The following is a 26,541-nucleotide window of genomic DNA, read 5'->3' as shown; positions in this document are numbered from 1 at the left end:
TTAAGCTACTGGCTGTGACACAGTATCCCTCACAGATGCTAGTTCGAGTCCCGACTACACTTTCCATCCAGCTCCCTGCTAATGTGCCTGAGAAAGCAGTGGAGGATGGCCCAAGTGCCCCATATCCTGCACCGGCATGGGAGACTCTGAAGATGCTCCTGGCCTTTGTCTGGTCTGTTGTAGTCATTCAGGGGCACAAATCAGTGGATGGAAGATCTCTCTCTCTCTCTCTAACTCTGCCTTTCAAACAAATACATCAAATAAATAACAAAGTAACCTCTAGTTGACTTACAACACCCAATTAATGTGTACCCCGTTGTTAAACTGTGTTGTTTAGGGGATCAAGACAAGGGAAAAAAAGGTTTGCACGTGCTTCCCGTAGGGCAACCACTGCAGATCAGTATCAGCTCCTGGTGCCCTTGGCAGGGGCTGGTGCTGGAGTCCACAGACAGCACCCGAGGCAGGGAGTCATGGAGATGACTGGTCTCGGGCGTGCATCGCGCTGGCTGGCAAGCAGCCGAGAGAATGAATGACCCTCAGTCCCTGCCTTTTCTTCTGGAACCCGGCCATGCCGACCTGAGCAGGGCAGGCTGCAACGGACTGCAGCGGCTTAATGTGGGCCCTTCCAGGAGGCCTTGAGGGCTGGGGCGTCTGCTGGGGGGCGCTGGGACTGCGGAGGACGGTGGTCTCGCCCCCTCCGGTGCCCCCAGTGCCCCAGGGTTCACTGGGTAGTAGAAGCTGCGCCTGGAATAGGGGGGAACGCCGAGCGGGTAGCCAGGAGAGGAGAGGGGCGCGGGGCACCCGTACAGCCTTTGAGGCAGTCCCCGCCCCGGGATGAGGAGGGTGTAAGGACTGAGCGATGAAGAAGAAAAGGGAGGCGGACCGGTAGACGCGGGGCCCCTCCGGAGCCCAGGAAACAGCAGGTGAGGATACGGGAGGGGAGAGCACGCGGAGTGGGGAGAGGGAATGACAGTTAAGCCCGCTAGGTCATGCCCAGGGCGGCGCGCCTCTGCCCCAGGGTAGCCCTGGGGCGCTGAGAGTCTGGGGGCACCCTCCCTGGCGCGCTGAGGGTCTGGGGGTACCCTCCCTGGCGCGCTGAGAGGCTAGGGGCACCCTCCCTGGGGTGCTGAGGGTCTGGGGGCACCCTCCCTGGGGCGCTGAGAGGCTAGGAGTACCCTCGGAGAGTCACCGGCCGCAGACACCCTCGCCACCGCCGGGTGGCAGCTCTGGGGACAGGCGGCCCCACGGACCCCAGGGGTAGCCCCGCCCCTGGGCCCGCGGGGAGGCCGGTCCGTGGGGGGAGGAGTCGTCGCCGCCCCCACTCCCGGGGGCGGGTGTGGGGTGGGGGGAGTCCGTCCCCTTCTTAAGCCCGCCGAGCCCGAGGCTGCCCCTCACTCGGTCTCTTCCTCCCGCGCGATGGCCTCGGCTCTGAGCTATGTCTCCAAGTTCAAGTCCTTCGTGATCTTGTTCGTCACCCCGCTCTTGCTGCTGCCACTCATCATTCTGATGCCCGCCAAGGTCAGTTGCGTCTCCGGGCAGCCCCCGAAGAACTGGGGTGCCCTGTGTCCAGGAGCACTGAGCTGGAGCGCACGGATCCCCTGGGCGGGAGGGGACAGCCTCCCTCAGGGGCCTGCGCGGGCACTCTGGGAGGTATACTGCAGAGCATCCTAAGGAGTGTGAAGACGCTAGCGTGAACGGACCGTGGGGCTCACAAATCCGGGGCGCAGGAACCGCTCCGGCAAGCACAGAGACCTAGAAGCACAGACCGCAGCCACACAGACTCGCCCGCCCCAGGCTCAGACCTTAGCTAGAATCTCCCGAGTGCATCACCACCCGCCCAGTTCAGGAGCCACCCCCCAGTCCCGCAGCAGCCACCGCCCCCCCAGGCCAGCAGGGTCCCCCTAGACCAGTAGAGAGCTCTGCTGCTGGCCCCCCTTTCCTCCACTCCTGTCTCTTCCACTCACCATGGAGACTTGGGTGCTGTAAGGGGCTTCTGTCAGTCGAAGACGTAAAGGAAAAAGCTGTCATCTAACTGGTGCCCAAGGCTGCTTTGCCATTCTCCAGGAGCCTTCTAGGGGCCTCAGTTTCCTTAACTAGGAGACACATCTCTGTCCACTTCTGCAACACGCAGAGCCTCCTCTGAGTCCTAACCGTGCTCCGGGCTGCGGGGCAGGCTGAGGTTGGTCTGCTCTGCCCACGTCCTGCTGCCTGCTGCGGCTGGGAGGCGGGACACACTCCCAGAGCTCACGCCTTGGGTGGCACAATCCTGGGTTGCAAGGAAGCTGCATCCCATGGCCCAGCTGCCTAGTGCTCCGGGAGGGAAGGAGGGAATGAATGGCCTTGGCCATGGGGTGGGGGCGGAGCTGCACCCTGGCCCAGACTAGCCAGCCTGGCAGAGGCCCGAGCCCTTTGAAGCTTTTTGTGGCTGCTGGCTGCTCCTTCCTCGTTCCCCAGCTTCAGCCCCTTTCACTCTCAGCCCAGACAGGAAACCTCCGGCTCCCTCCCCACCACCGTTCCTTGCCTGGCAGGTTTAGAGAAAAGAGACAGTCTTGGGGGGGGGCAGTGCACTGGGAGGCAGTCCTAGAAGGGGGCACAGACAGGGACATCAGGAACCCCACCTGAACCAGATGCACGCCTCCATCATCCATGCATCCCTGCGACGTCAATCTGATCCCCAAGCTTTCTGGGCCTCAGTATTCTCATCTGGATAGTGGAGTTAAGCACCTTTGTTCCGAAGGCGTGGGAGGGGGAGGGGAGCTCTGAGGTGGGCTCTGCATGGTACCTGGGGGCACCACAGCCAGCAGGTGGAACTGTGGTAGCTCTTCAGTTGCTGCCCCAATGGCAAGCAACTGTGTTTCTCTGTAGAAAGAGCTTTGGGGGCTGTTCGCAACCGTGGAAGGCTGAACTTTGATTTCAGTCCCACAGGCAGGGAATGATGTCCTGTGGAAAATTTATAGTTAGTGTGGTTGGTCTTCCTGCACCTGAATAGTGCCTCAGGGCCTCAGGGTCCCCCGCCACACACCCCAGGTTGCAGGGGTCCCAGCATAGACTCACCTGTTCACATGTGTGCTGTTAACCTACCCTAACCACCAACCAGAGGCTGCCTTCCAGCACCTCATTCAGCCTGGGCCTCAGTCTTCTTGGGTTCTCCCTGGATGTGTCTGTCTTGGTCACCTCTGAAGCATCTTGGCCCCTCCTCTCCGCTGGCGCCCCACCGTGCAGAGACCCCGAGGGACTTGGCCCAGGCAGAGCTGTGGGGCCTCTGCCAATGCCTGGTCCTCTTCCTCCAGCCTGTCTGGTCCTCTCCCCACCAACTCACTGATTGCCCTCCTGGCCTCCTCTCGTCTCTACTTTCTCTACTCGTATTCTGAATCCTTTCTTTTTAAAATGTAACTAGAATAAAATAATAAGCAGATTAAAATATAAATTTTATTAAAATTGTCCAATGTTTATGCAAGTTTGCGAAGTATAAAGCAAACCTGAAATTCAAATCTTATGATTTAAAATATCGTGAAGGGCATCTTTGCCAAAAAAAGCAACCAATCTCTCTGTGTCTCTCCACACATACACAGTACAGATGATTTACCTACATTTTCTCATTGAGCATTGCGGTAGGGATATCCCTATTAGTTAATACAATTATGTCACTTAGTGACATTTTAGCCCACGTGGTTTGAGACCACGTGTGCGACAGTGATATTCCCTTCAGGTACCTTTGGGACATGGTGGTCATTGCAGCTTGGGAGAGGTCACCCTGTAAGGGCCACACCGTGAGGACAGCTCCTGATATATTTCTTGGCATGTGTGCCTCTGATGAAGCAAGGCCTGGCTGTAACTGCGTAGACACAGGGAACCATGGTCTGTCCAGTCCATCACGGGCTTGTGCACCTGATCTGCTGGGTTCCATGCTGGATCCCTGCATTCGCTTTTACCTTCAGTCTGTCTCTCTATCCAGCCACTGTAGTTGGGCACCAAAAGCAGTTCCTTCTTTTTTCCCTGTCATCTTGCTCATTCCAGACCTTGTTAGCATCTCCCTTCCCATTCTGCCCCCACCCCCACTGCCCATTCTTTGGGTCATGCTGCGTGGGGGAGGGGCATTGACTGGTGTTACTGACTCAGGGATGAGGACGTGTGGGCCTCCTGACTGTGGGACGGAGGCGAGGTGGATCGGTGGGTCTCCTGTGTCCCCTCCTCGTCTCTGATGGCTGCGTTGCTTCTCGGAGGACTGGCTGTGAGCACACAGACCACCTCCTGCTTTGGCCTCTACATTGAGACGGTCAGGCTAGGGTTTGGTGCCGTGGTTCAGTGGCTGCTTGGCACATCCACATAGTGTTATGGGAGTACCTGGTTTAGTCTCAGCTGCTCCGCTTTCTCTCCAGCTTCCTGCTGATCCCTCTAAGAGGCAGCAACTGATGGCTTAAGTATTTGGGTCACTGCAACGCCTGCGGTAAATCCAGATGGAGTTTGGACTTGTGGCTTGAGCATTTTGGCAGTGAATAAGCAGATGAAAGATCACTGTATCTCTCTCTCCCTCTCTCTCTCTCTCTCAAATACAAAATGAAAAATAAATTTAGGGCCTGGTGTGATAGCCTAGCAGCTAGAAATCCTCGCCTTGCACACGCTGGGATCCCATATGGGTGCTGGCTGTAATCCCAGCATCCCCACTTCCCATCCAGCTCCCTGCCTGTGGCCTGGGAATGCAGTGGAGACCCGCGTGGGAGACCCGGAAGAAGCTCCTGGCTGCTGGCTTTGGATCGGCTCAGTTCTGGCCATTGCGGTCACCCAAGGAGTCAATCAGTGGACAGAAGATCTTCCTCTCTGTATATCTGACTTTCCAATAAAAATAAATACATCTTAAAAAAATAAATTTAGACAATAGCAAATGACTGAAGACTTTCTCTCTGTGCTACCCACTAAGAGTGGGCACTGTACATCCTCAGTCTAGCAAACAGGACACAAAGCAGGGGGTTGGAAGAGTCAGGGTGGGAAGCAATATCAATGTAGCAGTTTAATCAATGACACTGAGGTAATGTTGATTTACCAGTTACAGAGAAGTCATTTATCAACTGCATTGTTTACAGAGGCTGCCACGTGACTTTCCGATAGTATTTTTTCTACCACGGCACCCTCTTTTTTATTGTTAATTATTTTTATTTTTGATTTTTACATAGTTGATTAGGGTGATAAGGGTCAAGGGCTGCAGGCAGGCGGGTGAGATCACCATTTCCACATTCTCTTTTTTTTCCTCCCTGTATCTGGGAGAAGGGGGGAGACAAGGAGAGAATCCACACCCAGCCTCCCAAATGCCACAGCACCTTCTTTTTTAAATATTCATTTATTTTTATTGCAAAGTCAGATGTACAGAAAGGAGGAGAGACAGACAGGAAGATTTTCCATCCATTAATTCACTCCCCAAGTGGCTGCAATGGCTGGAGATGAGCCAATATGAAGCCAGGAGCCAGGAGCCTCTTCCACGTCTCACATGCGGGTGGAGGGTCCCAAGGTTTTGAGCCATCTTCTGCTGCTTTCCCAGGCCACAAGCAGTGAGCTAAATGGGAAGCGGGGCCACCGGGATAAGAACCGGCGCCCTTATGGGATCTCGGCATGTTCAAGGTGAGAACTTTAGCTGCTAGGACACCGCGCAGGACCCCATAGCACCCTCTTAAGGCCCGACCCTGAAGGGCATTCCTCCCCAAACCTGTTTCTATGGGACACTCCCAGAGCAACTGGTGACTGATGAAGGCCAGGGAAAGGGCGACAGGAGTGGACAGTGCCGGATGTGTGTGTGTGAGGATGTGTTTGTGTGCCTGTGCGCACATATATGCACGCTCACGTGAAAGCCTGCCTTAGAAGCCACACATGGTAAATGACATGCCTGGAGGTAGTTGTGGAGTGAGCATGCCCAGCAGCCCAACATGAGGCACAAGCTCCCAGGGGAGCTGGAGACTGGAGAGGACAAAGCCAGGGTTCAGGGGAAGGATAGAGGGTGGACAAACACACAATGGCCTGGGACGATGTCTATTGTCGTGGGTCACACCAAATGGATTGATTGTAAATGCCTCTCTTTGGGAAGTTGAATGGTGCAACCTGAAGATGGTGAGGTGCGACAGAGTGCATGCAGGTGTGTGGACGGATTTGAGACTCTCTTCCCGTGATCTGAGTTAGTTAGACAGCAGAGGGGGACCTGAGCTCCCTGTTTTCGTCCTTGGCGGATGGGTCTGCACTTCAGGCAGTGGAGGAGCTGTGGGAGGAGAGCCTCTTCTGGCACCTGTGGCTCTCACAGTCCTTTATTTAGAATAAGCACCAAACAAGGGGCCACATCCCAGGACTCCTTCCATTCTTGCCCCTCACTGCAGCAGGCCAGTTCTGGCACAACCTGCAGACATTTCTGTTGAAACCACTGGAAAGAGTGCCACTGCATCTCTTGGGCAGAGGCCAAGGAGGGTGGTAAAGCTCTGCAGGGCACAGATCCTCCCACCAGGAATGCCTCTTCCCAAAGTGCCCCCGACTGGGTTGGCAAACCCAGTCGGAGACAGGAGGGAGGTATCCTGGGTTGTTCAAGGGCAGTAGGCATGGACGTGATTTTTATAACACCTATGAGCTCGATGAGGCACTTTGGAGTTTGGTTGAATGCTTCTTGGTGATCTGCAGGGATGGGGGTGGGGAAGCCTCATTTTTAGTGGTGCCATCACAACCTGATTTGGGACAACACAGTTAGCACTTGCTGAGCCTGTCCTGGGGGTTGGGACTTGGCTGGGAGCAAACCTCACATACCATTTGTGCTCTCAGATTGTGTGCCATTTGGTGGCATGGGAGGAAAGAAAGCAAAGGAAACCATGACAATCCAAGGTGCCAATTGCTGGGGTCCTGGGTTGGAAGAGGGGGCATAGGACAGAGTGTTATGGAGGTTGGGGAGAGTCAGGATTGGCATCCAAGAAGTGATGCTGAGCTGAAGTTCTTGCTCCAGATAAGGGAGAAGTTTAGACAATGGGGCTGGGAGAGGAACAGTGTCAGCTTTGAGACTCAGTGCTGTGGGACAGCTGGAACCTGGGATAGGAGATGGGACTGGGTGAGTCAGCAGGCCTGAGCCATTGCAGGGTCTTGAAAATTTTGCTAAGGCATTTGGGTTCTGTCTTTAAGGCAACAGGAGGGTTTTAAATAAAAGGGGTGATGTGATCAGATTGGCAACGACGGAGAGGGAGCATGGTGTAGGTGGTTGGCAAGGAATGGACAGATCACACCAGTATGGCAATACAGGCAAAGGATACACACAGCCCAAACAGGGGCAGCAACTGAAGTATGGTCCAGACATGAAATAATAATGTGTGAAGTCAAAGTCCTGGTTTGAATTCAGTAGACAATTCTAGAATGCAGCAACACTTCCTTCCATGAAATGGAGTAAGCATTTCTCCCGCAGGACTGAGCTCAAGAACTCAGTTTTTACAGAGAAGGGCATGAAAGAGCAGGAAGGAGCTACCAAGAGGTGATGGGTCATTTTAGAGTCACTTTCTTTGCAAGGCTGGGACAGGGACAGAGAACCATAGAAAATGGAGAGAAGGGTTTGCATCACTTGCTGTTTGGAAGGATTAAAGCAGAAAGCTCACCAGGTCCCTTGCAGCTGGCCTGTTGGGAAGGCAGCACCAGCGTCTCTCTCCAGCTGTCTCCGATGCTCAGATGAGAAGTTTGTTTGGGTTTTATGCCAGAGAGCTTCAGTGTGTGTGACTCTGTTTTGATTTCTTTCTTTTTTTAAGAGTTTTTTATTTTTTATTTGAAAGGTAGATTTAAGAGAAGAAGAAGAGAGAGATCTTCTATCTGCTAATTCACTCCCCAAATGGCCTCAACAGCCAAAGTTAGGAACTTCTTTGGGTCTCTCATCTAGATACAGGGTCCCAAGGCCTTGGACCTTCCTCCACCACCTTCCCAGGCACATTAGCAGGGAGCTGGATCAGAAATGGAGCAATTGGTACTCAAACCAGCATGCACCACATGCAGAGGCTTAACCTACTACACCATGGTGCTGGCCTCTCCATTTTTATTTCCAGTGTGGCCTATTAGGGCCAAGAATAGGAGCTTGGTCTACCACGTTGGCCTCCCATTAACTTCATTGCAGAGGACGGCAGTGAGAGCGGGGCTGAGAACAGGGGCAAAAAGCATCAGGTTTTGCCATAGCTGCAGGAGGATGGGATGAAGGAGAGGGCAAAGTCTGGTCAAGTCACCCAGATGAAATCTAAAACAGGAAGGGAGGAGATAGTACTCACCATGCAAACTGGAGGCTGAGGTGGGAAAGTTACTGACCCCAAGTCCTGCAGTCAGTACTTGCATCCAAACCACAAGAGCCAGTGGCCAAGTGGTTGGCGCATGTGGACAGAGGACCCAAGTCACATGTGGGGGAAGTCAAGTTAGAAACTTGGTCATGACAGGAATGCCCACAAAAGCACCAAGCACCAAGTACCAACAATTGTAACCAGCAAAGGACCCAAACCATGGGAAAGACCAGTGCTGCCAACGATCTGGATGAGCAGGTGGGACAGGCACGTGTCTGGGAGCAGGGACAGTGGGAGCTGAACCTTTAAGAAAGAAAGGAATCAGGAGGGGCCGCTGTGGTGGCATAGTGGGCCAGTCACCCACCTGTAAACACTGGTATGCCAAATGGGTGCTGGTTCAACTCCCAGCTCCTCCACTTCAAATCCAGCTCCCTACTTATGGCCTGGGAAAGCAACAGAAGATGGTTCAAGTCCTTGGGCCCTTGCGCCCATGTAGATAGGAAACCTGGAAGTGGCTCCTGGCTTCTGGTTTCAGACTAGCCTAGCTCTGGACATCACAGCCCTGTGCTAAATGAATCAGCAGATAGAAGTGCTCTCTCGCTCTCTCTAAAAAAATAAATCTGAAAGAAAGAAAGAAAGAAAGAAAGAGAAAGGAAGGAAGGAAGGAAGGAAGGAAGGAAGGAAGGAAGGAAGGAAGAGAAAAAGAAAGGAATCGGGACTGGGAACTGGGAATTTGAGGAAGTGCTTCTAAACGCTTCTCCAGGAGCCTGTGTCGTGGTTCTAGGAATCCCCTGTGGGTCTCCCTTAAGGGTGGTAGGGGCACAGTTACTGGGGCTATCTCTGGTCATGGAGCTGCAGCCCTGAGGACAGACGGGAATCCACCTCTCTGTGCGAAGCCAGAGTGACTGTGCTTCTCTGGGCCCAGGCTGTCCCTTCTGGCCATCCCCACCATTGCCATTGCCCCCTCCCTGCTGTGGGGTAGAGCGGCAGCCTGCTGTGGCCTCAGGACTGTCTCTTCAGTTTGTCAGGTGTGCCTATGTCATCATCCTCATGGCAGTCTACTGGTGCACTGAAGTCATCCCTCTGGCTGTCACCGCCCTCTTGCCAGTCTTACTCTTCCCACTCTTGCAGATTCTGGACTCCAAGCAGGTGCGTAGCCTTGGGACGGGATTGGGGGTGGGAGGAGCGGTCCCCCCATGGACTCCTTCCCTGCAGCCCTCTCAGAGCTGACTAGGCCCAGGGGTGGCCAGATGAACCATGCTAGTGGCAACTCTCTAGTGTGGAATCTCGCACCTGCAGCCCCACTCCCAAGACGGCTTCCGGTCTGTCTCTGGGAAATACTGGTGGCCTCAAGCTCCAGCAGCGTGTGGGCCAAGGGACAACTCTGACAGGGCTGTCACCATCCAGGTATGCGTGCAGTACATGAAGGACACCAACATGCTCTTCCTGGGTGGCCTGATCGCAGCCGTGGCCGTGGAGCGCTGGAACCTTCACAAGAGGATCGCCCTGCGCACGCTCCTCTTGGTGGGGGCCAAGCCCGCACAGTAATTATCCCTTCTCCCTCTTGCCACGTAGTTGGAGAGGTTGGGGAGAGAGGCGTGGCACAGACCCAGCTTAGCCAGGGCTGGGCCCTTGCATAGGTGTTGGTCACTGGGTAAGTCACCCTTTCTCGAGCCCCCTCCTGGCTATTCTCCCCCTGCAGGTTGCTCAACTGGGAAGAAGCAGGGGAGGGGTGAGAGATGGCCTGCTGGGCATGAGCAGGAGCTGGGGCAGCCTGCACACTTTCCAGGTTATTGCAAGGCACACTCCATATTGAGTTGGCCCTACCTAGAAGCTACATGGGGAGCTCCTGAGGACCCCGGCTGGGCCTAAGGTGACCCCAGGAGCCAGCAGAGAGCATCAGTAATGTTTGTGGAGAGGGATGAAAGGGAGACGAAGGAGGGCAGCAGGGAAGCCACTCAGACTATACTCTTCCCTCTACCCCTGCCAGGGGAATGCCCAATTCAGGACTGGCTCCAGCACCTTTGCATGCCCTTGGGGGAGGCGGGGGTGGGCTAGAACATCCTCTGGCTTCCCTCCCACCCATCCCCTGCAGGCTGATGCTGGGCTTCATGGGCGTCACAGCCTTCCTGTCCATGTGGATCAGCAACACAGCCACCACGGCCATGATGGTGCCCATCGTGGAAGCCATGCTGCAGCAGATGGAAGCCACAAGCGCAGCCACCGAGGCCAACCTGGGGGCCCTGGAGATGGCAGAGAAGGGCAAGGCCAGCGAGCTGCCAGGTGAGCCCTGGATCCAGCCCGGCAGTGGCCAACCCCTGTGCTGCCACATGTGTTGGCTGCCTCCTTCTCCCTGCTTGCCTCCTGAATTCCTCCTCCTATCAACACGCGCAGAGGACCATGCTTAAGAAATGCTGTCGTCAAGGGTTTTAGAAATGTGAGGCTTACACAGAAGGCAGATGCTTCAACAGCACTTAGAATGCTGCGTTTCCTACAGTACCTCTCACAAGGTCCAGCCATGGGTTCATACCAATCATAGATATCAGTGAGTGCTCATTGGAGGATGCCTTCAGGTAGCTTTTGAGCATCTGTCCTCACATCCTCAAGGAAGGCCTCTCTGACTCCTTGAGCAGGAAATCCATCCGCCTCACTACCACCATCACTGTTTCTTGCCTCTTGCTGGTCATCCTCCTGCTTGGCATTGGCCTTGGCTTCTTTGCTAGATACCAAGCTCAGGGGAACATAACACAGCATCTGCTGTTCTCTTCGCCAGTTTCCTACCCATCCCAGGGATACTCAAGGCCCACAACTTGCTAGCTGCCTGAGTCAGACACTGAGCCAGCTCCTGAGGCCTCAGGGACTGAACCAGGCACACTTGTCTGCGGACGCTGGGAACCTAACTGGACCCCTCCATCAAATCCTGTGCCCTGCGGGAAGCTTTGAGAGAGCTGCCAGGCAGGTTGACAAGCTCAGGAAAGGGAGAGGACCTGCTGGGAGGGAAGAAAGAATCCCAGACCACAGCAAGGAAGTAGGGAGGTGTGCTGAATTCAGAAGAAACAGCCTCAAGGCAGACACAGAGGGGGAGAGGGTATCTGGAGGAAGGCAGGCAGGGTCTCCATGCCTTTAGCTGGAGGCTGAGCAGTACATGTGGAAGGATCCAACTTGGCTGGGAAGTGACTGTCCTCTCCAGGACCTGGGGCTGGGATGCCTCCTCTCCTGCCTCTTACCCTACCCAGACTAACTTAGTTAACATCAGTTGTCCCCACTCCAGGAAACCAAGTGTTATTCGAAGGCCCTGCCGTGAAGTCAAAAGCAGACCGCAACAGGAAGAACATGAGCAAGGCCATGACCCTGAGTGTGTGCTATGCGGCCAGCATCGGGGGCACCGCCACTTTGACGGGCACGGGCCCCAACGTGGTGCTGGCGGGACAGATGCACGAGTGAGTCACTGGGCCTCCTGCCCTGCCCCTAGGGACTGGGAGCATCTGCCCACATCTTCCTCCTCTTCAGCAGGACTCTGGGAGCCTGGCAGAGGGGGAAGAAGTCCTCCATCCTGAACCCCTGCCCCCACTGGAGGCCCACAGAGGGAAGGATCCATCCCAGATTGCTCTATGCCCTGGGGTGACGCTCACTTTCTCCCCCCCTAGTCTCAGAGGGGAGCTGAAGTCATGGTTGGGCGTGGGGTGGCAGTGCAGTCATCCTTGGTTAGAACCCACACAAAATAGCATGACTGGAGGACTCTCTCTCCCTGGGTCCCTGCCCACGGTTGTCAATGGTAAGGGGCCAAGATGCTGGAGGTTGACTCAGCATAAAGGTTTGAGTCTGGCCACCTGGTGCCTCAGTGTCTCCTGTGTAGCCCCACGTCCCTTCACGAGGCCCCAGATAGACCACAAAGAGAACTGGGAGTTCTCCAAAGGACACAGGCTGTGGGGACGCCCATGTCTGCGGCTGGCCTTGTGCTGGGTGGAGCCGGGCTCACCGAAGTAGGGTGGGGAAGTCTGGGCCCTGCCTGGTGGGAGCAGGGTTGGGGTGGGGCGGTAGGCTCAGGGTCTGGCATGTGGTGCATGAAATGAGCAGGAACCAAAGTCACGGGGTGCCCATAGCAGCTTGCAAAAGGCTGGGTGGGAAGAGACCATCCTAGAACCCTGCCCCGCCAAACTTGAGGTTCAACCACCAGGTTGTTTTGATCCTGAGGGTGTTGTGCTGTAATGATATCCTTAGGGTTCTCCCTGAGTTCCTTTGGGGAAAGCAGTCTGTCTGGGCTGACTCTAGAAGATTCTATGTCTGCTTTGGGGTTGGGAGAGCAGGCTGGGGCCAGGCGTGGGGCTTAAGCTTGGGAGGAGTGGGGGCTGAAGTGATTCTCTCCCACTAAGGAAACATCTTCTGGTCTCACCCTGGAAAGCTTTTAAGCTTTATCTTACCCAAGGAGCTCTAACCTTGTAGAGACCAATCGAGTGAGGGTCCTGAGGCATCTCTGGGACCCTGCAGGGTCTAGTCTGGCTGAAGGATAGAATGAGAGGTATTTCTGCAGTGTTAATCCTGCAGCTTGTGGTATTCTGGGTCTTGCTGGGTGATGGACAGGAGTGGCTGGCCCCTGAGGTGGACCCTGTGTCAGGGTGCCTCTGCAGTCACACTTCTGTCCACACTCCCCCAACCCAAAAACACACCAGCGAAGGTGTGCACATTGAGGTGGGGGCCAACGTTTGTTCTTTCAGATTATTTCCTGACAGTAAAGACCTCGTGAACTTTGGGTCTTGGTTTGGATTTGCTTTCCCCAACATGCTCATCATGCTGCTGTTGGCTTGGCTGTGGCTCCAGTGTATCTTCATGAAATTCAAGTAAGTGGGAGCGCCCGGCAGGCTGGTCTAGGCCAGCCATGCCCTTGCCAAGAAACTGCACTCTCCACAGGGGAATCTACCAAGCTCTTGGGGTCTGGCCCTGACTGGCCACCTGCCCCTCCCGAGCCCCTCACCCCCAGGTGCTCCCTGTGCCTTTGCTTCCACTCTCCGCTCCTCCTGCACTGCCATTTCCTGCCACCTGATCTGCCCAGCTGTTGAGTCCTCAAGGCCAGTTCAAATGTTCTTCCTGAGCTACACCTGCCTAACTTGCCTCCACTTCCACTGCACCATGGAGGAATTCCTTGGCTCTCCCACTCTCTTGGTTCCTGCGTTCCTGCTACCCTGCCCCCTGTGCCCAGCGTGGCTCCCGCCTAGGAGAAAGGGCAGGTTCATCATCACTGGGGGAGGTGGCAGGGTTAAAGAGAAGATTGTCCCTCTGTCAAATCAGCACCACTGGGTCCATGAGGCCAGGTCACAGCAAACCCCACGTGAATGCCCAGATCTACCCAAAGCCCTGACCTTTACGGAACACCTGCCAATGTTCCCAGCACTGGGTCCTAGGAAGGTCACTGTCCAGTTCCCAGCACACTGGCAAGTTCCCCCAGAGTTAGCCGGGCCAGCTGCCGGACTTTGGGCAGAAGCCATGCCACATGGTTGGCTTAATAAAGACTCTGTGTCACCAGGGTGGTTCTGCCCAACCCTGAAATGGTAAGGAGCAAATCCCAGGTGCTGTGTGTCTCCATCCCTGGTGGAAACAGGGGGACAAGGCACTCCAGAGTTTATAAGCAAGTGACTTCCTGGGGCAGAATGGGGCATTTCTCTAAGTTTTCTTCTAGAGGGCAAACTCTTTTGAATGCTGCTGGTAAGAAGTTGCTACTCAGGTTCAAAGCAGCCATAATCATGACCTTGATGTTGGTGGGCATCATTCACCCCCATCAACCCAGAGTTTAGGCCCCACACGGAGTGTGCTTCTGACACCAACACCCTTCACCCTGATCCTCAAATCCGTGCCGGGACCTGAGTACTGTTCACTCACTGACACACTGTCTTGTGTATGTCCAGCAAACCTGTCGGGAGATGGCCCCCAGCACCTGCTCCAGGCGGGCAGGCGTGACTCCCCCCAGAGCAGTAGAGATCACCCCGGCTGGCATTTACTGAGTGGTTATTATTGCCAGACACTGTTCTAAGCTGTCTGTGTCAAGGAGCTGAATCAGTCCTTACCACAGCCCCTGAGGCAGGCACTTTTTGTCTTAGCCCCCATTCATAGGCTGCGCCCTGGTGAGGCTGAGTGCCCCCTTGGATCGTGTCCCATAGAAGTAGTGGGGCTGAGACTGAAGCCCAGACGGTTTGGCCCCAGAGTCTGTGCCCTCAACCCAGGACAGGCACCACATCCTCTCTGGGAGAGGCCGTGGGTTGTTGCCTTGGACTGCGTGGAAGTGTGCACGTAATCACCTTCAGGAACATTGATTATGCCCTGGGGTGGGGTTGGGGTGCCCCTCAATTTCTAAGACCCACCAAGCAAGAGGAAGAAACTGACCTGGCACCAAGAGTACAGGGGGATTCCTCAGCCTCCCGTCTGCAGTGGAGGTGGACGCCAGACCCCTCAGAACTCAGCAGCAAGAACCTGAAGCAGCAGTGGTGTCCCCAGCCTGGAATGGTCTCCAACAGCTCCCTGTGCCTGCCAGGGGTCTGAACAATAAGACCCTTCCAGAGTCAGCATGTGATGGGAGTGGGTGCAGGCAGGCCCCATGTCCAATTTCAACATGCCAAAGTGCAGTGGGGCTCCTGGATAGCCTTGCTTAAGTTCTAGATCTGGAAGACAGAGGACAGCTTTGTACACTCTGAATGGTGGGCCAGGGCTCTAGCCCAGGGCATGACCTGCCACAGCCTGCCACGGCCTGCTAGACTGTCCCACCTGAGGCCAGGACACGTGTGTTAGCTTCTACAGAACAATGCCAAGGTCTTGCTGAGCCTGTGGGCAGCTCCCTAGGCTGCAGCCAGTCACAGCGGCCACAGGACCACCCAGAGCCACTAGAGCTATTGCCTGTGGCTTGTACTCCATGGCCCCAGCCAGGCTCACCCCCTTGGAATAGGGGCAAGGGTTCTTCCACCCCCTGCCATCACAAGTGGATTCCAGGAGCCTTGCCCCTCTTCTTGGCTCTGAATCAGATTCAGTCCAGGGTCAGCCTAGTGCATCCTGGTGAAAGTCATTCTCCTACTAAAGGACACTGGGATGCCCACAGGTCTACTGGACCATTGGCCCGCATCTCGGGCAGCCCGGCAGTAAGCAGGTGAAAATCGATCTGTAGATGAGCTTGAACCCCCTGAATGAGAGAGGGTTGGATGGCATGATTGCAGGAGACAGGGCAGCAGTACTAGTTGGTTGCATATTTGAGGTATCCCTAGAGATGACAGTGACTGAACGAGGGACACGTGACCAGCACCAGACAGGAGCCTGGGCTCCTTGTAACCTATCCTTTGCTGGGCAGCTCCCAGAAACTTGAGATCCTAGTCTATTGTCTAGGGCAACAGCTGATAGTAATCAGTGTTGGGATGAGCTAGTGAAGGCAGAGACCTCTCTCGCACCCAAAGGGTCATCCATACACCCCAGCATCAGGGTGCTGGCTGGATGTACAGTAGGGTCCAGGGCCTTGCCCCTTTGTCCAGCACAGAGATCATGGCCAACTGTGAAGACCTGAGACCCCACCAGTGCCACTTCCTTTGCTGACCGTTGTCACCGCAAGAGGCTGTGTCTTAATGTGGTTCAGTGCCCTGGGCCATGCCTAGTCACTGGTATGGTGGCTCATGCCAGAACTGGCTTCAGGACTCTGCAGCTCCTCCAACAACCCCTACTTTCTATGAGTCTTGGGACAGGGACTTGGAAGGACTATAACCCCTTCAGACCGTGGCTGGCAGGAATACATAAATGGGATCCTCCAAGAACATCCCAGGGTCTGCATCCCCACCAATGGTCCTTGTCTTCTCTTTCCCCTGTCTGAGTTGTCTCCTACATATCCTCTTTCTGCCCCTCATACCCATACTGTTCTAGGGGAGTCCTACAGGGCACCCTAATGTACCCATCCAATTATAGGTTCCAGGTGAACTTCTTTCTTGCATCAGCCATGCCTGCTAATACTCCCAGGGTCTCCTACACTCCAGCTCCCATCCAGACACACAAGGATCTAGCTTTCCCCTGCCTGGCCCTGTCTTCTGAGTTTCGTCTTGGCTCCCCATGCCCTCCCAGCACCAGCCAAGGCAGCCACAGGCTGCGGTGGGAAGCTGAAGACTCATGGAGTGCATGGGCAGCCCTGGTCTCTACCACAAGTGGTCCCAATAGTAGACTGTGACTATGGAATAGCCAGTCTCCAGGTGCCATGGCACCTGCCAGGGCTCCCTTGCCAGGGATGTTTCTGCAAACTGGCCCCCTCTCCCTCACCCTGTTCTGCTCAGCCCCCAAGCCTCCTGGCTCCACTTTCCCTGGTGATCTGACTGAAACCAGCCATCACATTAGCCCATCTTAGAACTGCTCTGGGGACACCCCTGTCAGTGCTGAGGGTTCTCCTAGGTTGTGCCTGGGCATTCAAAACACCACCTCTCAGCCAACTTCTTTGCATCTGTCCCGGTCCCAGGAGGCAGGTGAGAGAGACAAGGAGGGGACTTGTCTGTTGCAGGTTCTGTTGCAGGTGGGAGGCAGTGCCCTGTGTCTGTGCTTAGACAATGCTTGAGCTTGTCGCACTGGCACCTCTAGAGCTCGCCAGCTGGTCGGCTTGCCTGCCTGCCTGCCTGGCGTTCTCTCATCTTTGCATTTTTTCTAGTTTTAGGAAATCGTTGGGCTGCGGGCTGGAGAGGAAGACCAGCGAGAAGGCAGCCGTTAAGGTGCTACAGGAGGAATACCAGAAGCTGGGGCCCTGCTCCTTCGCTGAAGTCAATGTTCTCGTCTGCTTCATGTTGCTGGTCGTCCTGTGGTTCTCCCGCGACCCCGGCTTTATGCCTGGCTGGCTGTCACTCGCGTGGGTGGAAGGGGAGACCAAGTAAGTGGTTGGTTCTACCCAGCCCCCAGCATGGGAGGTTGCTGCCTGAGAGGCATGTTGCAGCACGAGGTATCCAGGCTGGACTGCTCCTTCATCTGGGCGCTGGGTATCTGAAAGATTACTGCTGCATTTGTGGTTCACTTTCTGCCTGAACAATCATCACAATAAAACCCCAGATGTGTCCTTGCAGCCCACTGCTCTCTCCCCATAAACTGAGTGAAAAATGTGCTGGCAGAGACAGGTGACTAAAACCATAAGAAAAATATGCTAGGCTAGGAGGAGGAAGGAGGATCCTAAAGTTTGGTTTCATTCTTTCTTCTTCTTCTTCTTCAAATTATTTATTTATGGGGAAAGACAGAATTACAGAAAGAGATAGAGAGAGTGCACTCCCCAGATGGCCGCAATGGCCAGGGCTGAACCAGGAGCCTGGAACTCCATCAGCATCTTGCACGCAGGTGGCAAGGACTCGGGCGTTTGAGCTGTCTTCTGCTACTTCTTCCAGCCACATTAGCAGGAAGCTGATTCAGAAGTGAAGCTGCTGCTAATAAAATCTAGGGTATCCTGGCATCACAGGCAACAGCTAAGCTTGCTGCACCACAATGCCAGCCCTTCTATCTTTCTTTGGATTCAGGCAAGTCCCTCCCAAGACACACATCTCAGGGTCCAGAAGCTTCTTATACACGTTCGAGAGAAACTGAGTGTGTATAGTTTCTCTCTTGGCTTTGAGGTGGTATGTTCTGGAAAAGACAGGAGTGAGGCTGGGTGTTGTAGCTCAGTCAGTTGCCTGTGACACTGGTATCCAATAGGGGGTGTTGGTTTGAGTTTCAGCTGCTCCACTTCTAGTCCAGCTCCCTGCTAATGTGCCTGGGAAAGCAGCAGAGGACAACCCAAGTGCTTGAACCTCTGCCAGTCATGTGGGAGACCCAGACGGAATTCCAGGTTCCTGGTTTCACTCTGGCTCTTTTTTTTTTTTAAAGAAAATCCCCTGATTTGTGTTTCAAAATTTAAAAAAATATATATTTATTTATTTATTAAGATTTATTTATTATCTTTATTGGAAGGACAGATTTACAAAGAGAAGGGGAGACAAAGATCTTCCATCTGCTGGTTCACTCCCCAAGTGGCTGCAACAGCTGGAGCCAGGAGCCAATCCAAAGCTAGGCGCCAGGAGCTTCTTCTGGCTGCAGCGTCCCAAGGCTTTAGGCCATCCTCGACTGATTTCCCAGGCCACAAGCAAGGAACTGGAATGGAAGTAGAGCAGCTGGGACATGAACCAGCACCCATGTGGATCCCAGCACTTACAAGGCGAGGAGTTAGCATCTAGAGCAGCACACTGGGCCCTATTTATTTATTTGGAAGAGCTATCAGAAAGAAAGAGAGAGACAGAGACACAGAGAGACCTCCTGTCTGCTGGTTCACTCCTCAAATGCTGCAACATTGGACGCTGGGCTTCTCTGCACAGCCAAGAGCTCCTTTGGGGTTTCCGATCTGGGTGTCGGGTCCCAAGGACTTGAACCATGCTCTACAGCTTTCCCAGGGCATTAGAAATGGAGCACCTGGGACTAGAACCTGTGCCCATATGGGATTTCAGCATCAGAGGTAGCAGCCCTATCTGATACGCAACAATAATGGGCCCACTTTTTTAAAAGAAGACAGTAGCAGTGGGTAGGGAAAAGGCTGCTATTGCTGGCTGTTCTGTCGTGATGGTCTGTGTGGTTCACGCCAAAGTCACCTACCCCAGTGAGCTTGGCCTCCCAGCGAACCTGGTTAAAAGGATCTCACCCCTGGAGCAGTGCACCTTCAGAGAAGCAGATTGGCTCCTTGGTGGTGGTGACCAAGCTTGTGGGTGTCTTGGTTTCCAGCCCGACCTCTGTCTCGCACACGATCCTGCCGGGATGTCTCGCACACAATCCTGCTGGGAGCTTGGGGTGGCTCTGGCTTGCCTACCAAGCTGAGCCCGTTTCTGCCCTAAGGGTGTTTGGATGGAGCTACCCAAGCACAGATCTGGTGATGACAGCTGGGCTGGGCTTCAAACATCTGCTCTTCCCCACCCCCCAGGTATGCTTCTGACGCCACTGTGGCCATCTTTGTGGCCATCCTGCTCTTCATTATACCTTCCCAGAAGCCCAAGTTCAACTTCTGCAGCCAGACAGAGGAAGGTAAGCAGTGCTTCTGTCCTGGGGTGGAGATCCTGGCACCAAGGAGCTCCTCCATGGGCTTCCCAAGATCCCAAATCCCACTCCACTGTAGAGGACCAGCTTCCTTACAAAAGTCCAGGGTTGGGTGGAAGGGATCCGTGATTTTCCAGCTGCTAGCCAAGCTATTCCGTGTAAAAATCTCTTCTTTTCCAACACTTGAAATCTTATTCATAGTCAAGCAGCAACAGAACGTGTTCCAGAGTCCTAAGAATGTTTCCAGCATCTTTTTTGTTACTGTCTCTGTCCCTCCCATCTTTGTGAATATGTACATGCCGATGGCAGCAATCAAAACACGTGCACACAGCGTGAATCCGCGCTCTCAGGTTCTGGGTGTTTGCCTGGAATTCCCACGAGGGCTACGGTCTCCAGGTTTATTTTCTCTAAGAATGGCATTGCGTTGCCGGGAGGGACCCTTTGGAATCTGTCATTACTAGAAGTTCATGTTTTCTCCTGCAGAGCTTTTCTCTAGAGAGAAGGGGCATTTCTGGAAGTCATAGTGCTGGGGTAAAAGGATATCAATGTCTTAATGGCTCTTGGAATGTGTGGCCAAATGGCTTTGCCAAAAGGCCGTCTGGGTTTCACAGTGCTGTATGTGCAGTGGGATTACAGTCATGGCGCAGGTGGTGGCTTTTCTTTTCTTTTCTTTTCTTTTCTTTTCTTTTCTTTTCTTTTCTTTTCTTTTTTTAACATTTACTTATTTTTATTGGAAAGTCAGATATACAGAGATGACAAGAGACAGAGAGGAAGACCTTCCATCCGATGATTCACTCCCCAAGTGGCCACAACGGCCAGAGCTGAGCTGATCCGAAGCCAGGAGCCTCTTCCTGGGTACAGGGGTATGTGGGTACAGGGTCCCAAGGCTTTGGGCCATCCTCCACTGCTTTCCCAGGCCACAAGCAGGGAGCTGGGTGGGAAGCGGGGCGCCAAGACACAAACCGGTGCCCACATGGGATCCCAGGCATGCAAGGCAAGGACTTTAGCTGCTAGGCTGCCACACCGGACTTATGTGTGGCTACCTTTCAAGGCAAAACTGGCACCCCCATGAACCTCGTGCATTTTCTGGTCCCTTGATGACATCTGTCTTGTTATTTTCTAACACTGTGCTGTTGTGCGTGGGGGTTTGTGTGTCTGTTTTCTCTTCTCAGAAAGAAAAATGCCATTCTATCCACCCCCGTTGCTGAACTGGAAGGTGGCCCAGGAGAAAGTACCCTGGGGAATTGTGCTGCTACTGGGGGGCGGGTTTGCTGTGGCCAAAGGATGCGAGGTAACTCCCCCTTTCCTCACTGCCCAGGACCCCCCTTCCTCCACCAAGATGGTGCCCTAAGATGGGCCTCACTCCTCAATCTCACCTGTCCGCAACCTCTGGCCTTGTGCGTCTCCGTGTCTGCCTCTTTCACCTCACTGCACATTCTTCCAGCTCAGGCATTGCATGCTCATCTAGAAAACTTGCACCCCAAAAAGCAATACATGCAGGGAGCCACCCCACCTTTATATTCTTTCTGCTCCTGGCCCCGAAGACACCAGTGTCTCTAGCTTTCCTGCCAACTTTGTTCCTGCTCAGCTGCTGATGCTCTTCTGTTCTCACCCTAAGAAATGAGCATTCTCCCTCCAAGGTCTGTCCTGGGCCTCCTCTCATAGCTCTGCCTGGACCAGCTCTTCTCTGCCCAAAGCCCCCAAGCTGAGTCCCCAACTTCAAACACAAATCACTTTCCTGGGCTTCCAGCACTGTGGAGAACTGAGAAGAGGTGGATATGAAATTTGAGGGGGTGATCTATGGCTTGAAGGAAACAGAGACCCCAGCAGGATGACTCCCAGTCATCCAGGTTGGACAGCAGGTGGGTGGTGAGTCCACCCTCAGACTGGGGAGCAAATGAAGGAGAAGCAGCTGAAAGGACAGAAGGAAGGAGTTCAAGTTGGGGTGTACAGAGTCTGATACGCCCTTGAGATATTTGGGCAGAAATTTTTAGAAGGCAGAGTAGGTTTAAATCCACACAGTGCACCAGCAGGGCTGGAAACGTGGAATTAGGGGACAGCAGAGGGACAATCGGGATTAGATTGTTGTTATAGGTCCCAGAGGAACCACAGTTAGGAGCCCACAGGTGACTGCCCTCCCAATGCTCCCCAGGCCTCAGGGCTGTCCGAGTGGATGGGGAAACAGATGGAACCCCTGAGCATGGTGCCCCCCGCAGCCATCACGTTGATCCTATCCTTGCTCGTCGCGGTGTTCACCGAGTGCACCAGCAACGTGGCCACGGCTACCTTGTTCCTGCCCATCTTCGCCTCGATGGTAAGGGGCCCTGCTGCTGCTGGCTGGGTGGGGACTTGGGCACTGTCTCCCAGGAAGTCGTCAGACATGGACCCTGTGCTGGGTCCTCCGAGAGAGGGTGAGATTGGCGGCTAGAGCCTAAGTGAGCATTGGGTCTGGTCTCAGCTCCAAACCAGACTGCTGTACCCTAGATGAGCCTGGCCCTGTGGTCCTCACTGCTGGGTTGACTCCTCTTCGTACCCTCCCCTGTGCTGACTAAGGCACCAGACATGGACCCGGGGCTTCATTTCGTAAGTCAAAAGGCATTCTTTTTCCAGCTCTTGACTTTGGCTAGAAAAGAGATCTGGGACAGTGGTCAATGTGTATGCAGAGTAGGGAGACACTGCCAGCTGGGTCCTCCTCCACCACCCATTCCACCAGGGAGAGGTGTTGGGAGAAGCCCGGCTTCAGAATGACCAGGAGGTAGGAGGGCATAGTAAGAAGATGGAGCAGCCCAGGTTAGGAAAGCAGAGTTCTTGGCTAAGAAGCCCTGGAAGCCTTGCTGAGGCCAGGGAGGCCACTGGCTGGGGAAGAGGGTCTCATGTCTGGTTCTGCAGCACATGTGTGTTAGGGCTGGGAAGAGAAGCCAGCAGAGCGTACAGGGGAATCCACTGCCATCTTTCCTCATGCTTCCTTCAGTCACTGACTGTACCCACAGAACCTACCCCCAGACTTGGACTCAGAAAACCTGACTTCCCTGAATGTGTCCCTTGAGTTCTTGACTCCTAGAAGTGTGCAAGCTGAGGGCTATGAAAAGCCACCCCCGTGGCCTGCAGAGGGGAGTATGGGTGGGGCCGTTGTTATTCTGGACCTGGGAGAGACTCACACAGGGCCTTAAACATGGAGTTGAAGTTGGTAAATTTCCATTCGGTTCCCTGGATGCCCATGTGTATAAAAAGCAAAGCTAAGTGGTTTCCCCTTCCATTCCAAGCAAAGATGAAAAGTGATAAAAATAGCAGGGTGGCTGGCTCCTCCTTGCCTGTGCGGCCCAGACAGGTGCCAAGGAGGACCAAGGGGAGCGGAGGGGCATGTTGGCTGTGGGCAGTGCTGGTGACATGTCCTCTCCCATAACCGAGGCCCCGGCTTGGTTATCTCCAAGCGCAGTCACGGATATTCAGGCCCCTATGAGACAAATGCTCGCTCTAGCAAAACAAGCTTTTCTAAAGCCAGCAGGCCCCAAGCAAGTTTCCCCAGAGCTGCCTCAGTGGTTCTTATACCCACAAGTTGGAAGGGAAAGGGGTGATCATCCAATGGCGTCACTGAGCACCATGGTCCTCAGATACCAGGGTGATACCCAGAGCCAGGAGAAAGGAGGTAGGTGGGATGTCAGGAAAGAGCCGAGTGCCCACTTGGGACCCACCCAGTGACACCTTTACAGCACTTTCAGCCAACAGGAACCTTAGCCATAGACCTGTTCCTGCATGTCTTATAAAATAGGCAGAGGTGGGCCCGTCGTGATAGCATAGTGGTTAAAAGTCCTTGCCTTGAACGTGCCAGGATCCCATATGGGTGCCTATTCTAATCCCAGCAGCTCCGCTTCCCATCCAGATCCCTGCCTGTGGCCTGGGAAAGCAGTCAAGGATGGCCCAAAGCCTTGGGACCCTGCACCCGTGTGGGAGACCCGGAAGAGGCTCCTGGCTTCAGATTGGCTCAGCTCCAGCCGTTGGGGTCACTTGGGGAGTGAACCATCGGGTGGAATTAGGCATTTAGCTAGTTGTGAAGGAAGCTTGGAATCCATGTGTTCATACTCTTCAAAAAGTCCATGAAAAATGCCCACTATGAAACCACATGTGCAGAGTTCAGAATTTTCACACCAACACAATCTTCTCCATTTCCATGAACTTTTGGAAGTCCCCTTATAATATATGGCACAGAATTATCATGCAAACATGCCCACAATCGTAGGGGATGAGCTACATAAATGGTCGTATATTGATATAAAATGCTCTTGGGCCATTAAAAAAGTCACAGTTTTAGAGTATAGAATACATAAAATGGGAACCCATGGGTTCATAGTGGTTACTTGTGTGTGTGTGTGTGTGTGTGTGTGTGTGATTTATATGTTTATTTGAAAAGCAGAGTAAAAGTGAGAGAGAGAGACCTTCTGTCCACTGGTTCACTGCCCAAATGGCCACAATATCCAGGACTGGGCCAAGCCAAAGCCAGGAAGCCAAAGTTTCATCTGTGGATCTCTAATATGGGTGGTAGGAAGCCAAGTTCTTGGGCCATCCTCTCTTGCCTTCCCAGGCACCTTAGCAGGAAGCTAGGGACCAAGTGGTGAGAAGGCACAGTCTCTCCCTCTTGGGCTGTCTATGGCAGGACAGACTGACACACACGTGTGGCACTGAGGGCTTCAGTGCAGTTTTGCCTTCCACTATGATCTCTGGCACACAGTAGGGGCCGAGGATGTACATGGTGAATGCATGGAGGGGGTCGGGGTCAGAAAGGCCACCGGGGACTGTGGCCTCTGAGCTCAGCCTGCGGTGTTCCATGGCACTGGTGGCTGGAGATGTGGGACCAGGTAAAGGCCCTCATAGGACTGGGACCTGGAGGTGGGACTTAGCTGGTGCGTTCAGGGACTGTGTCACTGAGTGGCAGCCTGGGTCACCGTGAGTCACAGCACTGTGTGTGTGTGTTTTTTTCCCCAGTCTCGCTCCATCGGCCTCAACCCACTGTATGTCATGCTCCCCTGTACTCTGAGCGCCTCCTTCGCCTTCATGCTACCCGTGGCCACCCCACCCAACTCCATCGTGTTTGCCTACGGACACCTCAAGGTTTCTGACATGGTAACTCAGCTGCGTTCATGTCATCTGATCAGATGGTGGTGCTGTTGTGATAAGGGGTGCCTCATGGATGAGTGCGGCATGAGTTTCAAGAGGGTATTCCACGGTTCTAGAATGAACTGGAACATACCAGACCCATGCTCATGGCTTATGTCTGTAATACGGGCCTTTGTTCCTTCTTGAAATGATCTCAGATGTCGTAGGCTGTCGTGTTCTCTGGAGGAAATTGTAAGTGCCTCCCACCTGAGCAAAGTTCTGTGGGTACCGTGGAAACACTTACTGAGCACTTGGCAGGGATGGCGACAGGGACCCTCATGGCCAAGAACAGACTTCATGGTGGAACCAGAGCCAATGAGGGCAGGGGGCTTAGATGAGGGGAAGGGTGCAAATGATGACAATCCAAGACATTTGTAGGGATGTCCCAAGCCCTAGAAGCTGCGATGGGACGACATCATGCCGGGGGCGTATGCAATGCCTTGGCAACCAATGTGGGCAAAGGAAAAGCTCTTCGTGCCAGTTGGTTTGATCACCCCTGATGGCACTAGGGTGGAGGAGGGGTGAGTGTGAGAGCCCAGAAACTCCACAAGGAAGCCCCTGACTTTGGAACCAGCCAGATATCTGCTGTCCCAAAGTCTCTGTCTGGTAGCTGCTGCAGCAGTTTCACACAGAGGGGTGAACCCCAGAAAGAGCGGGATGGAAGCCTGACTCAGTCCTCTGAAACATATCTGTAGCAAGGTCTGAGAGCAGCAGTTTGGGCTCATCAAAGGGAGTCGCAGCCCAGGGTTGGCCACTGGTTCCCTAAGCAGCCTTGGCCGTTACCTCCCATCGCTTTCCTGGGGTCATTTCCCAAATGCAAAATAGATGCTGAGTACCTCTCCATCCTGCCTCCTCCCCTTCTGGAGCATCAAGAACACTTAATGGACTTGTGGCTTTACCTAGGACTGGGACAGGGGGTGCCCCATAAAGCCTCTCCCCTGGCAAGAGAACTACCCCCGTGACCCGTCTGTGCGTGTATGTCAGACCTCCCGCGACCCATCTGCATGTGTTCTGACAGATCCCCACATCCCATCTGTGCGTTTTTTGACAGCCCAGTCAACTCAGCTGAGTCTGACATGGTTTTCTTTCTTCCAGGTGAAAGCAGGATTCGTGATGAACGTGATTGGAGTCTTTTGTGTGTTTTTAGCGGTCAACACTTGGGGACGGATCCTCTTTGATTTGGATCGGTTTCCCGACTGGGCTAACGTGACCCACATCAAGACTTAGGAAGAGGCACAGGATCACCAATGCAATCATGCCCTCCTGAGGACCAATGAATCTTCCGGCACGTCTTGCACAGATTTTGGGGGCTCCCTACCCCAAAGTCACCCAACGATCTCTACACCCAACCAAGACCCCGCTAAGCAGGCCACCTCTTCCTTCAGACTTGGATTCAGAGCCAGGCGAGGGTGGACCAATTTTGAGAGCAGAGTCTCTCACCAGGACAGGGGACTCACGGTTTCCAGGCCCTGCTGCAATGGGCAGGAGGCAGAGGGACTGGGGCGCAGGTGTCTGCACCTACTGAGTCTTGCGCAGCCACCTGGCCAGCCCCCGCTGGACTCTGGTTTTCACTCGCTCTGTCCCAGGGGGTCTGACTGGGGAGCAGATCCCAGGTTGGGAGGTGAGAGAGCAATTGACGGTGCCTGTGCCTCCCTTGCTCATCTTGGGCCGACTCAGGTCACCTCTGCTGCTCTTCAGGGGACAACCCAGCCAAAGGACAGGAAGCGAGAGTGGGGTGGAAACTTTCCAGGGGGTCTTGGAACATTGCATGGTGCCACTACAAAAGGATGAGGAATTTGTAACGCTCACATCAGCCCACCACTGGCTCACCTGCTCCTTGCCCAAGCTCAGGCCTTCTTAGTTGGCAGTTTGGACCCTGGCCCGGCTCTCCAGCCACCCTCAACTTCTAGATCCCTTTGTTCAGGCCTAACATTTGCTGAGATCCCTGGAGTCCCCCTGCTCTCCCAAGCAGGTCATTTTGGCTCTCCTGAGAGGTGCTTTTACCCATTCTCACTCTACCCCATGAGCTGGACTCATACCCCAAGGATGGCCTTTAGGAGACCATGGTCCAGAGAAGACCCAACAG

The 26,541-nt window shown here is 54.1% G+C and overlaps 1 protein-coding gene across 1 annotated transcript; it reads left to right on the top strand.

The window, feature by feature from the left end:
• The first annotated feature begins 1,212 nt into the window (after nt 1-1,212).
• Nucleotides 1,213-25,862, top strand: SLC13A5 (solute carrier family 13 member 5). Its single transcript, XM_004594876.2, has 12 exons — nt 1,213-1,518; nt 9,285-9,413; nt 9,672-9,808; nt 10,360-10,547; nt 11,536-11,704; nt 12,980-13,102; nt 16,918-17,133; nt 19,192-19,292; nt 20,477-20,595; nt 21,457-21,618; nt 24,285-24,422; nt 25,551-25,862. Exons 1-12 carry the CDS (start codon nt 1,417-1,419, stop codon nt 25,680-25,682), a joined length of 1,716 nt encoding a protein of 571 aa, XP_004594933.1. The 5' UTR covers nt 1,213-1,416; the 3' UTR covers nt 25,683-25,862.
• Nucleotides 25,863-26,541: the final 679 nt, after the last annotated feature.

This window comes from Ochotona princeps, chromosome 17 (genome assembly GCF_030435755.1).
Source record: "Ochotona princeps isolate mOchPri1 chromosome 17, mOchPri1.hap1, whole genome shotgun sequence".
In the NCBI taxonomy this organism is placed as follows: Eukaryota; Metazoa; Chordata; class Mammalia; order Lagomorpha; family Ochotonidae; genus Ochotona; species Ochotona princeps.
This window is presented reverse-complemented; position numbering and strand designations above follow the sequence as displayed.